The 17,306-nt window shown below is 41.1% G+C and overlaps 2 protein-coding genes across 5 annotated transcripts in view; one reads left to right on the top strand and one right to left on the bottom strand.

Moving 5' to 3' along the window:
- The window catches only part of CASC1 (cancer susceptibility candidate 1), a 62,203-nt gene extending 51,170 nt beyond the window's left edge, over positions 1–11,033 (bottom strand). The window contains exons 1-3 of one of the 3 annotated variants that reach the window (XM_006771019.2): positions 10,945–11,033; positions 9,320–9,337; positions 1,591–1,675 (exon numbers count right to left, since the gene is read on the bottom strand). In XM_006771019.2, coding sequence (XP_006771082.1) covers positions 1,591–1,675; positions 9,320–9,337; positions 10,945–10,947 — 106 coding nt within the window. In that variant the 5' untranslated portion in view covers positions 10,948–11,033. Of the gene's footprint in view, positions 1–1,590; positions 1,676–9,319; positions 9,338–10,944 lie in introns of those variants that run through there. The other 2 variants (XM_015568676.1, XM_015568677.1) reach the window with 2 other exon arrangements.
- Positions 11,034–11,109: 76 nt separating this feature from the next.
- LYRM5 (LYR motif containing 5) overlaps positions 11,110–17,306 on the top strand; it is a 9,208-nt gene continuing 3,011 nt past the window's right edge. Inside the window, exon 1 of one of the 2 annotated variants that reach the window (XM_006771017.2) lies at positions 11,110–11,223. The gene's annotated coding sequence lies outside the window, so the exon portion shown is untranslated. Of the gene's footprint in view, positions 11,228–17,306 lie in introns of both variants that reach the window. The other variant, XM_006771016.2, reaches the window with a different exon arrangement.

Here is a 17,306-nt window from a genome sequence, read left to right as displayed (position 1 = left end):
GCCAGGAAACAGCTGGGGGAGGGGGCAGCCGTTTCCAAGACGACCCCTGCAGGACTGACTTCCTTCCGGTTGGTTGCACTTCTGGCCGTGATGTTACACCCAGGGTTTTTATATAAGTAGATAGAAATAAGACAAGAGCTAGATTTCTTTTTAAAAAAGTAACATGATTAAATGTTCTGGCCAAAAAAAAAAGGCCCATATAATGATTTTATCCAATAGAAAAATGATAGATATATCATGAATAATTAATAATTAAGGAGAGGTAATAATTCCAGAGGATTTCTATAATCTTGTGATATCTACATCATCAAAGCAATGACCTTAATCTTCTCTTGCTTTCACTATCAAAAGGAAAATGTGACATATATGTTAAAGAATATAAGTTTAACCCAATATAATAAAACATTCCCCAAGTCCTAGATCCTGATGTTCTAGTCTTATCATTAGTCACCTAAAAAGGATTTATATGATTATACATAAATAATTAATATGGAACCTGAAGACAGACTTTTAAAACCTGCATCTGAATCCACAGATGTTTTTAATGTTAAAAGCTAAAACCACTTGAAATATTTACATTTGTAAAATAATTTTTTGTTATTTTAAATAATATATTTTTAATTTTAATAGATATTTTAAACAAATGAAATTTGTTTAAATTTGGCAAATAAGTATTATCTATACTAATAAAAGCCTAGGTGGTCCTCGCGCCCTCACACGATGCCCTCATGTCATCACAAGATGGCCACCACAAGATGGTCGGCAGGAGAGGGCAGTTGGGGGCAACCAGGCCAACCGGGAAGCAGTTAGGCGTCAATCAAGCTGGCAGGGAGTGGTTAGGGGCAATCAGGCTGGCAGACAGGTGAGCACTTAGGAGCCAGCAGTCCCGGATTGTGAGAGGTATGTCCAACTGCCAGTTCAAGGCCGATCCGCAGTCAGACATCCCCCGAGGGGTCCCAGATTGGGGAGGGTGCAGGCCAGGCTGAGGGACACACCCCCCCCATGCAGAATTTCATGCACCAGGCCTCTAGTTAAACTATAAGAATTGAGGTAGTGTGTGTACTTCTTGCTAACATATATTTCCCATACTTAATGAATTTGAGTGTCAAAATTCTCACTGCACAATCAGCACCGACGCCTCTATTTCATCTGTAAATATAAATACTTCAAGTAAGATTGCCAGAATTAACAAATAACGATAAAAGATACTCTGTTGTAATTTGAATTTCAGATAAATAATGAACTGTTTTCTTGTTGTTGTTGTTGTTTTTTTAAGTATGTCCCAAATATTGCATGGGGCAAATTATACCATTATCCATTGTTTATCTGAAATTCCAATTTAACTGAGCATCCTGATTTTCTCTGACAACTCTACTTCAAGATATATCTGAAAGTGATTTGTGTGTACTATCAACTTTCTGGATACCCTTAAATAGTAGGCATCTGTTATAAAAAAATTAAACTTGAAAGATTAAAGAAATTTGAAAATTCTTTAAAAATATTTTGACTGCATTACAGGAATACCAACCTATGGTTGGTATAACCTACATATGAAATTAGTATAACTGTGTATATAACTGTATTTTGTACCTTCCTCTTTTAGTCGTTTCTCCTCCTCCTCTTGTAGCTGCTTCAGTCGTTCAATTTTGGAGAATTTCTTTTTCTTGTTGCCAGTCTTCACGAAGGCCACAACATTCAAAAAAAGGCTATTAACATATACCCAAATAACTTACAAGCACATTCCCTCAAAACATAATTATGAAAAACAGTTTTGCTCCCATGAATCCAGTCTTTCACTCATTCAAATAGGACAACCTATTATGTGCAAAGCCTTGACTCAGTGCCTTAAGGGACAATGTATGAAAACAAGAAAAAATAAGCATATAAATTATTCAGCAGCAAGAGTAATACTGACAAGTATGTACAATTTAAGTAATCCCCCATTCCCAGTTTTCACATCTTTAAAGTGGTGCTAAATAGAACCTCGTTTTACTGTTGTAAGGATTAAAAGAAGATAAACGTAAAAACAGTCTTAATACAGCAACATGTCTACAAAGATTAAAGAAATTTTTATGACTAGCAGACAAAACAGAGAATTATTTTGCAAGTTTGAAGGAAGGAGAGATTATTTTCAATAGCTAGGATCAAGTAAAATTTTATAGAGCAGATTATACTTAAGTTTGTGCCCCCCAAATTTTAACATTCAGATATGAGGGGCAGCTATCCCAAGAAGGAAATAGAGTCGTTTTTCCCGGGATAGCTTAGGCTGCTCTCCTGGTTAGCCTGTGCCAGGACTTGCTGTCCGCCCCTGGCCCCTGGCCCCGGGCAGCTGCTAAGTCACATGGCTGCTGTCCAGAGAGGATACATGAGCACTCCGGCTAGTGTGAGTTGAGTTATGGGGTCAGAGACAGGGAGTTTTATTTTGTTTTGAATCCTAAGTTGAGGACATGCTTAGAGAAAGGGGGAGAGAGAGAGATCGCCCTGGTTGCCTTCTGCAGGTGCCCCAACCAGGGACCAAACCTGCAAGCCTATGCCTAACTGGGAATTGAAACTGGCAACCCTTGGATGCACAGGAGGACAAGGAACCAACTGAGCCAGTCCCACTGGGCAAGAGAGCTTTGTTAAGCTTGGGTTATATTACCTGGGGTTTGTGAAGGACCAGGAACTTCTTTAAACTAACCGATCAACTTCCCAAGCTCTAGTGGGCTGACGCCGGATCCTGCCCGGAACCAATCCATGTTGTAGCTCTTCCAGAGTTCTGTGTCCCTTACCCAATCTGGTCCTTTTCCCAGGCTGGACAGACAAGCCTTTATGGTCATTATCTTAACATCTACTGCGACTAACATCTATATATATTTTAAATTTTTGTTTGTTGGGTACCATGTCTAATTCATTAGATTTGTTCATGTTATTCCAACCTTCTAATTACTGAAAGAGAAAATCTCCCACTACGATTGCCTACTTCTACTGCTAGTTCTCTAAATTTCTAGTGTACAGTTCAAGTCTTTATAATTAGGTACATACAAATTTAAAATTATATTTTCTTAGTCACATCTTTGTCATTACAAATGACCCTCTTTATTTCTAGAAGTGCTTTTTGCCTAAAAGTCTATTGTATAAAATATTAATACAGCTGTATATTAATATTAATATAGCTTTATATCAGCTTTCATTTTTCTAGTATTTGCATAACATGTCTTTTTTCCATTATCTTATTTTCCACTTTTCTGTGTTTTTATTTGCATAGTGTTTGTAAAAAGATTATTGTTGAATATTTTTCCCCACGGGAGAACTCGTGACTTTTTTTCATGGAATTCAATCTCTGCGTTTCCAACATCCCATTAGAGTCCAGTGAGAGAAGAAGTGTAGCTGGGGTTTCGGGAAAGCTGGAAGCAAAGCCAGTGTCCAGTTTCCTTTTCATGTTGGAGCCGGGAGCGGTACAGCATCGGCCTAGTTGTAGTCCATAGCGTGTGGGGTCCGCATAGCCTTGGGCCATGTAGGAGAATGCAGGAGAGCAGGGACAAAGAGCCCCACCACGCACCAAGAAAGCCAAGAGCCCAAAAGAACCAAGAAACCAAGAGGTGGATTTTATTTTTTATCCAGTCTGACAAGCTTTCTTTTTTATTTTTATTTCGGGGGATTGTTTGGCAATCATTTTGTATTCTTTCTTGATATCTTTTCCATTGAGTATTTTTTGTCAATCCACTATGTTCCCTCTACTAGTTTGGAATTTATATACTGTGTTTATATCGTTTTAGTCGCTATTCTAGAAAGTCAACATATATAATATATGATTACATTTATCCTACTATGAAACCTTACATGGACTTAAGAACATCTTAACTCAATTTACCCTCTCCCTACCCAAATCATGCACGTTGTTGTCATGTATCTTTTTGTAACAGTTTTACTGATATATAATTCACATACCACACAATGAAGCCATTTAGAGTATACAACTCATGGCTTTAAGGTAGTCACAAAGTTGTACAACCAACCACCACCATAATTATAGAACATTTTTATCAACCCCATAAGAGAAATCCCATATCTATTTGCAGTCACCCTTCCCCATTCCCTCCCAACCTCCTGGCTCTAGGAACCCACTCATCTATTTTCTGTATAGATCTGTCTATTCTGGTCATTTCATTTAACTGGAATAATACAATGTGTGGTCTTTAGCGATTGGTCTCTTTCACTGAGCATAATGTTTCAAGGTTTATCCATGGCATAGTAGGTACTGATATTTCCATTTTATAGCTAAAAAAAATATTCCACTGTATGTGTGGTAAGCAGTTAGACAGACATGAGCAGAGCACGGACGGTAGGCCAGGTACAGAAGATCACCAGGGCAGAAAGCCCTGGGTGCGTAGCAAAGGACAATTGTAGAATGGGACCTTGCCCCAGAGTGACCTTTCCTCCCTAGAAATAATATCCAGGCCTCAGTTGTATTTCAGCCCCAAGCCCAGAAAAGCAGCAAAACCAGACAAGTGATGACGTGGCTGACTTGAGGATGGACTGCATTGGATAATGACGCCCTGCCCTGGCACGGATCAATCAACCAGTGGAGACCTAGACGCTGAATGGACACACCGGGAAAGCTGCTGAATGTTCTATTGAGATCGTCACCTGGTGCCTCCCCTAAAATCTCCACCCTTAAACCCTTAGGACCGAGGACCCAGTGCACTCTTCCTCCCAGGAGCACAATGCACCTTTGCCTCTCCCTTCCCTCTCTCCTTCACCCTCTCCCTTCTCCCAGGAGCACTACCACTGCCTTCTTCATGTCTAAGCTCCAAGGGCCCTTCCTTTACCGTTATAACTTGTTTCTTAAGCCCATTTTTTCTACAAATTACTTATTCTTCCTCTGTGATTTTCTAAATAAATGTTCTCTTAAAGTTTGAGCCTTGGCTCTGAATTCTTTCCTAGCCAGAACTCAAGTAAGGAGGTTGCTAAACCCAGGTCAGGCCTAACGCCTGGTGCTGTTCCCGTTACCTACAACATGTGGATATCAACTGACGAAAATGTTGGGTTGTGTGTTGTCATTGCATCTTAGTTTATTTTTTGAATCCACATATTATTATTATTATGATTGTTTTATACATTATACATGTAATCTGTTTTGCAGGTGGAAACTCAATTTTTGCCTGGGAAAGTATTATTTCCCTTTTATTTTTGAAAACTATTTGAACTGTTACAGAATTCTACATTGTCAGTTATTTACTGAAGACATTATTCCACTGTGTTTGGCTTCCATTGTTGCTGTTAAGACCAAAGTTCAAGTTTGCCCAGGTCTGTAAATGACCTCACGATAACAGAGCTTCTGTTACTTCTTCAGTTTCTGCCTTCATACAGGGTTTCTTGTGTTAATTTCTATCTTATTAGCCCTAAATACTTTTAAGATGACAGTTTTGATCTATATGTATATTTTAGTCAGCACTATTTGTTTTCGGCATAAAAGTTGATCCAAAAAATCTTTTAAGCCCAACATTACTGGAAATGGAAAAAAATAAAAATATGTTTTATAAAATTATTTTATCTCACCACTTGCTTTAATTTTAAGTTGATCAAAACTTTAAAGCTGCAGATTTTGCTCATTCAAAGAATAAAAAGTGTCTACTATTTACCTAATTTGCAAAGTCTGGCTTTCAAGGTTAAACCAATTGGTCATGTCACAATTAAACCGAACGGCCACATCACAATGACAGAAGACAGTCTGACTTCATATTTTAATACAAATAAACATGTTAATATGCATCTTCATGACAAGCTACCTCAGTTTGTACTATGAGGTCAGGTATGAGTTTATTCCATTTCCTTACACATTGTATTTTAAAAGATGCAATTTTAATGACCTGAACTTAATTAACATCATTTATATTTTAGGGTCAACACTGCATGTCCCATAGAAAACAGGACTCAAATTGCTACAGAGCAGAAAAAATTTGTAGGCCTGCTCAGTGACCTAGCCACCTCAGCCGCTCGACAGCCTGTGCAAAGCTTCTAGGAACTGAGCTCACACACTTGAGCAACGGCCCACAAAGCACAGACAGATCACAATTAAGAACAGTCCTGAACTTCAAGTCACCCACAAATGAATAGCAGGAGGATGATGAGTAGCTTGGCTGAAACTACGCAATGAGCTCTTGTAACTTGGCTTTGCTTGCTATGGGAACCTGAACACGGATGTAGTTGTCCCCTTTAAATATTGGCCTCTGCAGATGGTCGGGGCTGCTTCTCTCTTGGGCTTCCCGAGTGGAGGAGCGGACACTGGCCAGTCAAAGGCTCTCCAAATTTTAATCAGTCTGGAGTTCTGGTCATTCTGTCACTCGCACTCCACAACAAAATTTTAGGCAAACAAAGCTTGTTTGTGAATATTGTATTCCTAAATTACAATAGGATTTAAAGTACAGTTCCATACCTGAAGGTTTTTCGTTACTATTCTCAGTCTATTCAAATAAAATGAATTCTAATAAAAATAAACCAAGCTCTGTAAAGTCTCTTCACAAGTTGTTTTCCTAAAAATAATTCAAATATCAACATTTCTTAATATTTTCTTCACTGGAAGAGCAATTATAAATTAACTGGAATGACAGGAATCATCTATGTATTCATCAATCTGTAAGGCAATTTTCTCCTACAATCTACTTAAAGTCTTCTGCTATTTCATGTATTCTATGAAGTGCAGTGGTTTTTGGGAAAAAAAACCCCAACATATTGATATAAAGGCAGTGGTGGATCTTTCAACAGTGCACCTAATATTCTAACCTTTTCTACAGTCCTATACAATTTCCTAGCTTTTTAAATGAGTAACACTAATTCAAGTTGTATGAAGTTTCAAAAACAACTTTAAGGTCTATGTAAAACTATTAAGCTCATTTACATACTTACTGATATTCAATCTTTTTTCATTAAAAAAAATTGTTATTTTTGAGACTTTGTATGCATATATGCATAACCCATGGACACAGACAATAGGGTGCTGAAGGCCTGGGTTGGGGGGTGGCGGTGGGCTGGAGGGGGTCAATGGGGAAGGAAAGGACGACATATGTAATACTTTCAACAATAAAGAATTATTTTTAAAAATTGTTATTTTTGGAGTCTAGATGTTTTATTAATGAATTACATTGTGATAGTTTTTTTGTGCATCATTGTTTGACAATATTCTCATGGGTGATGTCACTAAACAAAAATTATTACCAGTCCCACCACTCCACACTACAATATATAAGAAATACAGAATATCTCAAAACTTCTAATGCCACATTTCAGCACTTACAAGACAAAACAAGAAGTCCTTGGTGCCATGACTAAAGAAAGGTTTGCCAGAATAAATGTTTTGGATCATCCATTAGTTTCATAGCCCAGGCCTGAGGGTAAGATTAGAATGGTTGAGAGATATGCCTTTGTTTTGAAAAGCAAAAGGGTAATTGTGAAAGGGGAGAGTGTAATAGCAAAAGGCAGGACTTTGAAACTGTATATTTTCCCCAGGAAAAGATCCATATGGAAGTTGATTATCTGGAAATTGATATCCATAAAGTTCTCTGTGTCATTGTCTCCCTAGAAAACTTTGTGTACCTCTACGGGTCCTCTTTACTTCTAGAATTTGATTTATTTCAGTGCGAAGACTTGGATCTAGACTGCTGCAACAGCTTCCCAACTCGTCCTCCTACTTGTACTCTTGCTTCTCTAGAGTGAATTTTCCACTGACCCTTTAATAAATGTAAATCATATCATGTCACTCTTCAGTTTACAACTTTCTCAGGCTATCCATTACCCTAAGAATAAAAACCCAAACATTTCATCTTGGTCTACTTGGCCATGAACTGTCTCCTGTTATCTCCTCCACCACACCCCATATTTTATCTTTCACTTTCTACCTCTCTCACTCTATTCTAACCACTCCGGTATTCTCACAAGGTCACTGCCAACTTCGCAATAACTGTTTTCTTCTGTCTAAAGTGGTCATATGCCAGCTAATTATTGACTTTCTTACTTCATACAGGCCTCTTCTCAAATTTTACTTCCTTAATCACCCTATATGTAACAGCACTATCCTCTACCACACATTTCTCACTGCAACATTCCTTGGTTTTCTGCATATTCCAAGTTATTTAAAACTAGAGGGCTGGTCACGAAATTCATGCGTACATTGGGCTCACCCAGATAATCCAGGATAATCTCCTGGACCTGTTTAGTCACCTTAACTTCATCTGCAACCTTCATTCCCTCTTGTCATGTAACATAACATAGCCACAGGTTCTTGAGACAAAATTCATGCACTCAGGGGGGAGTTCCTCAGCCCAGCCTGTGCCCTCTTGCAGCCTCTGGGGACGTCTGACTGAAGGCTTAGGCCTGCTTCCTGTAAGCCATCAGTTGGACATCCTTAGTGCTGCCTCAGTGATGGGAGAGGCTCCTGCCACCACCGCTACACTCACCAGCCATGAGCTCAGCTTCTGGCTGAGCAGTGTTCTCCCTGTGGGAGTGCACTGACCACCAGGGGGCAGCTCCTGCATTGAGCATCTTCCCCCTGGTGGTCAGTGCGTGTCATAGCAACCAGTCGTTCCACCATTCAGTTGATTTGCATACTAGCCTTTTATTGTATAGGTTTATATTATTTCATCACCTCCTATCCCCAGATAGAATGTAAACTTTATGTAACGAAATCACTTTCTTGAAGAGATACCTGCATCCCCATGTTCATTGCAACATTATTCAAAATACCCAAGACATGAAACCATCTAAGTGTCTATCCACAGATGACTAGATAAGGAAAAAGAAAATATACAATAGAATATTATTCAGCCATAAAAAAGAACAAAATCTTGCTATTTGCATTAATATGGATAAACCTTGAGGGCATTATGTTATGTGAATTAGATCAGAGAAACTGTATGATCTCACTTAGATGTAAAATCTAAAAAAGCCAAACTCATAAAAACAGAGAGTAAATTGGTGATTGCCAGAGGTGGAGGGATGGAGGAAATGGGCAGATGCTGGTCAGTGGGCATAAATTTCAGTTATGAAATGAATAAGTTCTGGGGATCTAATGTGGTGACTATAGTTAATAACACTGTATTGTATACCTGAAAGCTGCCAAGGCAGTAGATCTTAAATGTTCTTACCACCCACATAGACACACACACACACACACACACAATGGTAATTATGTGAAGTGATGAATGGATTAACCTCATGATTTAAACAGCATTAATGTCTACAAAGTAAGCTTACTAAATTCTATAAACTATAAGAAAACTAACTAAAAATGTTAGTACAATGCCAGTAATTATAAAACTATGATGAGAAAATTTCTACCTACCTTCTTTGCTTTGGTACTCTAAAATTTGGAAAAAGAAAAGAATTGATTAATTTTTTGAAAAATCAAATACTTTTAACAAAAGTGCCCTGATTATGTAACATGCTAAAATTAGGAGAAGCTGGGTAAAGAATATAAGAGAAGTCTCTGTACCATCTTTGCAACTTTTTTGTACATCTAAAATTACCTCAGAAGTCTTTTAAAAAAGAATTCAGACAAAACTAGAAGCAAGTCTAGGAAAAACTAAAATAAAATAGTTCACTCGCTGAAGCATCTTTTATAAGTAAATTTTACACCCTTTCTTAATACAATCATTCAATGATCCATGTTTAATCAAATGCCCTATCACTAACCAGAGTACCAGTCAGAAAGGAACCAGTTTAAAGGGTTCCAAAAACAATAAGTCATTGAGTGTTGATACTAATTCCAGTTTGAAAGTGTAGGAATGATCTCATAGAAAAATCTTTCTGTGAAACGAATGCTTTTATAAGAAAGAGAATCAGAATTCAGCAATATGTGGAAATTATTTTGGAAAGCAAAGTATTTCAATAAATAATCAGAAGTATTTTTTGGTTACACTATTTGTAATTTCCTGATCAGGCCCATGTGTCCATTAGATTTCTGGTAAGGAATTTGTAGGAGATCACATGACTATAAGATTATAAACTTTCCATATGTGAACACTTACACAGGGCAAATTACTGGTTCAAGCCATAAGATTATCACAGTATAAAATGTTAAAAATGGTACAAAGCAGATCGTTCATTCTTGAAAAGTGCACATTTATTAATGATTTATACATAAGACACTCTAAAATGCTGGAGATGATATAAAGAGGAATAGAATTCGCTCTCGCATAACTTTTGCAAACAGGCTCCATTTTTATTATCATATTTGCTATCAACAGTTAGCATACTTTGATTTTGAAATAAGTACTATACAGCAGACTATATAAATAGCATTGCCCCTGCCCTCAAGTAACCATATTTTAAAGATGGGAAAATTGTCATCTCTCACTAGTGCTTTTAATGTGAAGCAGGTTTGGGATAAACACATATCCCCACCTCTCTGCAAATCGTAAGAGCATCAGTTAGCGAGTAGTGCCCAAAGTTCAGAGGGCATAAGTACAAAGAATGAACTTCATATTTTCCGATAATTTTTAAGTAATTAACTAATTACATTCCCACTTCCTCTGATTTCAGCCATGGAAGACGGAAATCACATGTAAGAAAAATGGGGAAAGATATTATCTCATTGCTATATGTTGGCCTCTGTTCTTGGAGAAGACAGCGGCGGAGTGTACGGAAAGACACATCAACGAGACGCTTTCTCCTAATAAATTCAGGGCAGGCTGCGCACCTTGAGTCAAACATCAGTATGTTCACTCGGCGGAGGCCACGTTTTAAACCAAGCAACAGTGTGAGATTAGGGCCCCCGCTGAGCTGTCCGCGGGTGACGGACGGGAAGACCACGGATGGAGAGGAGGCCGTTCCCCAACAGCGCTAGGGGTTCTTTCCTAAGCCGACCTGCTCCCCTCTAACGTAAGTCGGGTTCTTATCATCACTGAACACCGGGGAAGGAGAATCAGTGCTCGCCCCTTCGCCTGGTTCCCCCGCATCCCCGCTCACCATGCTCAGGGAAGCACGACCTCCGCGGTGCGTCTGCCAGAGGGGAAGCCGAGCTGTGCGGACTGAACGCTCTGGGGTTGTCAGGACGACAAGCCCCGCCCACTGACGCCCCAGGGAAACAGCACTTTCAGCCCGCAGGGTCCGCGCAGTCGCGCTGCGTCCTTCCGGGCGGGGCCCCGCCCCCTCCGTGACAGCTCGCCCGCACGCCCTCCGCGCTGCGTGGGTGACAGACGCACAGTGGAAGCGGTGCGAAGCTTTACGGCTGCGGCGCGCCGGAAAGTGCGTGAGTGCAGCTCCCGGGTGCTTCCTTGTGCTTTGCGGACCTGGGGTCTGGAGGCGGGGAAGTTACGCTCCGGGCCAGGATGTGCTGCGGACGTGGGAAAGTGTCCGAGCGCCGCCGTTGCGGGTCTGCCCCCTCCCTCTGTCCCCGGAGCGTGCTGGGCGAATGTGTGTCAGGGCCTCCAGGAGGACAGGGGCCACCCCAGCTACCCAGGCCAGCTGCTGCCCAGCTTCCCGGGTCCCCACAACTTAGGCCAGCGAGGTGCGGCCATTTAGATAAGAGGTGGCTTGGCCCCCGATGGCTTGGTTATTGTTAAATGCATGACCTTCGGATTCTTCTTCCTGCACCTGGTTGTTTATTTCCCGTGCAAGGTGTGTGTCGTTTTTTTCTAAGCCGCTGTGAACAAGCACTGGGAAGGATCTGAAACAATTCCTGGGTGAAGTAATTTCTTACAGATGAAGGTCCCTGAAGCCCAGCCAGGGCCATTACGTTATTTGCCCAAGGTCAAAAATTGTGATAACACTAGCACAACCTTCAGAATGTGACTCCTCCCCACCTGAAGAGGCACTGACAACTCAGACCCACAGAAAACTAGAATTAAGTGATAGAAGAAATTAAGTGCCTTCCAAAGCCTCGCTGAATTCCCCATGATTTTAGGATCCCAAACCCTGTTTTAGCATAACATGGCATGAAATACTTTAAAATTGTTGACACCATTTCTCATCTCTGAATTCTAATTTTATAATACTCTGGGCAGGCTTGCGTAACTTGACCAACGTTGGCCTCCAGACCAACGTCATTGATTAAATATATTAATAAATATTACTGAGCTAGTCTTTGTGGGTTACAGTGTTGTTATCCCCCTTGTAAGAGAATCCAGGTTGTGGAATGGTTGACATCCCTCTCCAAATTCCCGGTAGTAAGATAAAAATATAAATGTTGACTCTGTCTACTTCTGAAGCCGTTTGGAATGGAAGTAGGTAAAGCCATGTGCGTGTCAGTGCACTTTACCACGCTCCCTAGGTAAAGCTTTTGTTTTTCAACCAAACGACTTTTTATGATACAAAACCTCAGTCCACTCAACTAGGACTGATTGGAGAATGGAGGTGATAATTCCAAATTACCTTAAAAGGGTGGGCCTCCAGGGAGAGGACTTGCTCAAACTCTCATTTTTCCCCCCTCCCCCCCCCCCCCCACCCAACACAGCACATACTCTGGCTATGGATGTGACAGGACAAGCTGGACTGTGTTCTAGGGGTCACCGCGCTATAAGAGCTTATGCCAGTGAGCTTGGTTCTCCTCCAGTTCTTCTCTTGCAAGCTGCGTTAGAGTCAGGAAGTGTTCCTCTTTCCTTCAGACAGTCGTAATGCTTACCCTTCTGAACATACATAACCGTCTCCTTTCAACCCACTTATATCATTTGGCTTCTAGGTCAGACTAGACCCGTGGTCGGCAAACTGCGACTTGCAAGCCACATGCGGCTCTTTGGCCCCTTGAGTGTGGCTCTTCCTAAGCCTTAGGAGTACCCTAATTAAGTTAATAACAATGTACCTACCTATATCGTTTAAGTTTAAAAAATTGGGCTCTCAAAAGAAATTTCAATCGTTGTACTGTTGATATTTGGCTCTGCTGACTAATGAGTTTGCCGACCACTGGGCTAGATCAAGCTGTATGCCAGCCTTTGGGAGCAACATCTCTTGCCACCAACCTCCCTGATTACATATCCTTCAGTGCTGGCAGTTGTGTTGGAATACGGTTTTTGTGGGGAGCTTTTTAGGTTTAACTACTTTGAGGATACGTGCTTTGTCTATTTGAGTCAAGTCTACCAGATCCCAATAAATAATAAGATTGCATTGCCCTCTTTGCCAGCTTTCTTCCAGCTCTTATTGCCATCTGAACTGTATGGGGAAGAGTGATTAACAACAGCTTTGAGTGTCATAATCCCCAGTAAAATGACAATTCTTACTTAACCCAGGACTGGAGTTAATGATTAAGTCTTAGCTTCTTAGCCCAGTCACTAGAAAAGCTGTCAGCGGGGATTGTTAGCCCCAGCCTTTGCCTTCTATGCACATCTGCATTCTCAGAATGAAGGGGGACTTCTTTTTATCCCTCACCCGTCTGGCTCTTTACAAAGAACAGAAACCACCATACTTGATGCAAGGTTAAGGAGCAGTCCCGGGTCCCTGCTGCACTTAAACTGTGCACCAATTGCAAACCCAGGGAGACCAATTTTTCCCCAAAACTAAAATACACGTAAATGCCTGAATGTCAGTGTATAATAATAAAGATATACTGCCTTAATCTGTTTAAATTAACATAGCAAAGAATGGGGAAAATGTACCTTAGTCATATCAGCTACTTTTTTTGCTGGGAAAATCCTTTATTAATTTATAAAAAGAACAACAGCTAAAAAGGACAATTTAAGCCATATCTCTAAAAGCTTTCACAAATTTACAGATTGTGAATTAAATATAACTATGCTCTTTCCCAGGAATAAAACATGCTATCATTTGCAATTTGAAATTATACCTATGTAGATTGAATTCAGAATTATTTTAAAAGCACATGGTTTTAAGAGTCATTCTGCAAAAAGGTTAAACCACATTGGAAAATGGTTCTCAGCCAAACAAGAAACATTTTTTAAAATGAAATTAGATATTGAAATAGCAGGTTAAATACACCCATCTAATTTCACTCCCTTCCAAAACTCCACTAAATTTTCATTAAAAGGGCTATAAAAATACATTGGAAAAATTAGAGGGGAGATGACAATAAATAAGACTTTGAAGCTACAGAACAGGTGACTGCCTTACTTAGCACACCAGAAGAGCTCCATTTGTACTGCATCATTCTCAAAAGGCACTGGAACAGGGCCATTGGAATTGGAAATGAAAAATGAAGCAAATAGGATTAAGTGAAAGTTATGTGAGAAACAACTCCAAGTGACTGTGCCCTCTCACTCCCATAGAAGACTGGAGGTTTATTTATGGACAACATCGGAACTGGGGTGTCTTTAGGCATACTAAGTACATGAGAACTACAGTGAAAAGAAATTAAGTGAATTTGGGCATACATAGTACTGAATAGGCAAATCCTCAGAAGATTGGGAGATACTTCTTTGGGGAATCTGACCAGCCCAAGAGGAAAGATCTAAGATCGACACCAGTGGTTCCCGAATAAAGGGCCCACTCAAATCCTCCCTAGGTAAAGGTCAAAGTAAGTTGCAACCATGTATGCAGATATTCTAAAATGCATTTTTTGGCCTTTTACTTCTAAGAACAGCCAGAAAAGGTTACCAGTCTTTGGAGGAAAGCTCAGAAGTGATGCAGCAAAAGCAAGCCGGGGCGAAGCAACTTGAAGGAAAACAACAGAAATTAAGAGTAAACTAACATTAATGAACTCAAAGGAAAAGAAATGGTTTTGTTACATTGTATGCTTGTTATGTGAATTAGTTCATGAACTAGTAAAGAAGGGGATTATACAAGCTTTAACATGGAAGTAATGTTGGTTCCTATGTGATTTATGAACTTCAGCATAAAATGAAAGTCTTCACTTAGTTGCTCTACTATCAGCAGGAGTCGTTCAGGTATATTTTTTAAAATTTTTAAACAGGTGCTTACACTCAGGGCTCCTTCTCCAGAGAAGCATACTCCAATGTATGCAACTACTGATTGGTGGCAGACTGGACCACCTACTCTGACCACTAAGTGTCAAGTCCAAAGGTTTCCTTAAACCAGCTGTCGCCAACCTTTCGGACCTCACGGACCACCAGTTGGCGACCGCTGTATAGCTCTCTACTTCCACGTGTACCTCAGTTTCTACCAACCCTACTTTTAGCATTTAAAAAGTTTTACTGAGGTATGATTGACATAGAATAAACTACATTTATTGAAAATATAAATACAATTTTATAAACCAAACATATACATAAACTTATGAAATCATCACCACAATCATGATAAATATCCATCATCCCCAAAGGCTTCCTCCTGCCTCTTTTGATCCTTTCTTCATCTCCAGCCCCTAACTCTATTATTTTTAGCAGTTTAAACATCTCTGTGAGTCTCCAGCTAGGCTCAGAGAAACTCAGGTGATCCAAACTAACTCTCCAAGTACCAGTTTCTGTTTATTAGTTGTTTAGTTGCATAGGATTTGAGTTGTCTGCCCCAAACCTATTTCCCTCCAAAACCCTGTTATTTTTAATGTTTTTGCAACATGAAAGGTTTTTCAGGAATATGTATATGTAATCTCAAAATCCTTCTCACAAAATGCTTACTAACTTCAAACCAGTGGGAGTAACTTTACAGAGAATCCAAACCTTAATCTAGTGATCAAAATTAACATCATAATGAACAAATTGGAAGTGTGTCCACCTGATAAGATACAATAAAACGAACAAACCAACATGTCTGTAATATGTTTGCCCAAACTACATAACTTTAATCTAGCCATGAGTTAACATCACAATGAGACACATTCTACAAAATACATGGGCAATGTGTAATCTTGGATTTGATCTTTTTGTTATATATATATATAAAACCCTAATATGCAAATAGACCAAACAGCTGAACAACCAAACAACCAGTCGCTATGACATGTGCTGACCACAAGGGGGCAAGCACAGAACCTGGCAGGCGTTGGCAGCAGGCAGCTGAGCGCGGGACATGGTGGGTGTCAGCCGCAGCGGGATGATGGTGGTGAGCAGGGGGGCCAGACCAAGGCAGGGCGCCAGTCGCTGTCATCGGGACGAGCCTCTGGTAGTTACTGAAAATTCTTTGCTCCCGTGCGCTGTGGTCCTGCCCAGTGCTCAACCTGCTGCCGGCACTGGCCCCACTCACACCCGCTGCCAGCGCCAGAGCCACCACTTGCACCGCCAGTGCTGGCCCCAATTGCTCAGCACCATAAGCGGGTGTGAGTGGCAGCTGCCAGCCCCTGATAACCCCTCACGGCTTCTTCACCTCCTCCTGTTCCTGAGAGGCGATCGGGGCCGGTAGCTGCCTCTCGCACCCACTGCTGGCAGCGGCCCCGCTCACACTCACTGCCGGTGCCAGAGCCACCACTCACACCTACTGCTGGCGCTGGCCCCGCTCGCACCCACAGTCAGTGCTGGAGCCGCCGCTCATACCTGCTGCCGGTGCCCAGTGCTGATCCCAATCACTCAGCACCGTCAACGCCTGAGGGCTTCTCCACCTCTCCCTGCTCCTGAGGGGCAATCAGAGCTGCAGCCACCGCTGGCCCCCACTGCTGGTACTGACCCCAATCACTCTGTACTGTCAGCAGGTGCATGAGAGTGGTGGCGTTGGGAGCGGGGCTGACAGCAGACGGGGGACCAAGGACTGTGGTGGGAGGGGCTGGGCAGGGGCATGGAGGATGGGCTAAAACCCAGCCCTGTGCCCACCACAGACTTGTGGCCCACAGTTCCTTTTAAGGTGCACAGATTCGTGCACTGGGCACCTAGTGCAATAAGGGCATCTTTAGGACAAGTGCCAGAACATGAAGGGGTTGTTGATCAAATGGGAGTAATAGAGCAGTGTTAACTTCCTGATGCCAATCATTGTATTGTTCTGTAGGAAGTGTCCTTATTCATGGACAATACACTCTAAAGCTGTGCTGTCCAGTGTGGTAGCAACTAAGTCCTGGGTACCTGTAAGCCCTTAAAATACAGCTAGTGTAATACATTGAAATAATATTTTAAATATAAAGAATGTTATTAAATGATTTTATAATATGTACTACTAAAAAATGTAAAATTACCTAAGTGCCTCTTATATTTCTATTGGATGGCTATGCAAAGTATTCAGGCTGATGGAACAGCATGTTAGTCACTTCTCAAATAGTTCTGGAAAAAATATTTGTAGTGTGTTGCAACTTTCCTGCAAGGTTGAAATCATCTATACTAATAAGAGAGTAATATGCTAATTAGACCGGGAGACCTTCCGTACATCCTTCCGGACAATGCCATGATGGCGGGGCCCGAGGTAGAGGCGGTTAGGGACAATCAGGCTGGCAGGGGAGGGCAGTTGGGTGCAAGCAGGCCAGCAGGGGGAGCAGCTGGGGGCACGCAGGCCAGCAGGAGGGT

This window comes from Myotis davidii, unplaced genomic scaffold, assembly GCF_000327345.1.
Source record: "Myotis davidii unplaced genomic scaffold, ASM32734v1 scaffold385, whole genome shotgun sequence".
Lineage (NCBI taxonomy): Eukaryota > Metazoa > Chordata > Mammalia > Chiroptera > Vespertilionidae > Myotis > Myotis davidii.
Note: the sequence above shows the minus strand (reverse complement) of the source record. Positions and strands in the feature narration are given on the sequence as shown.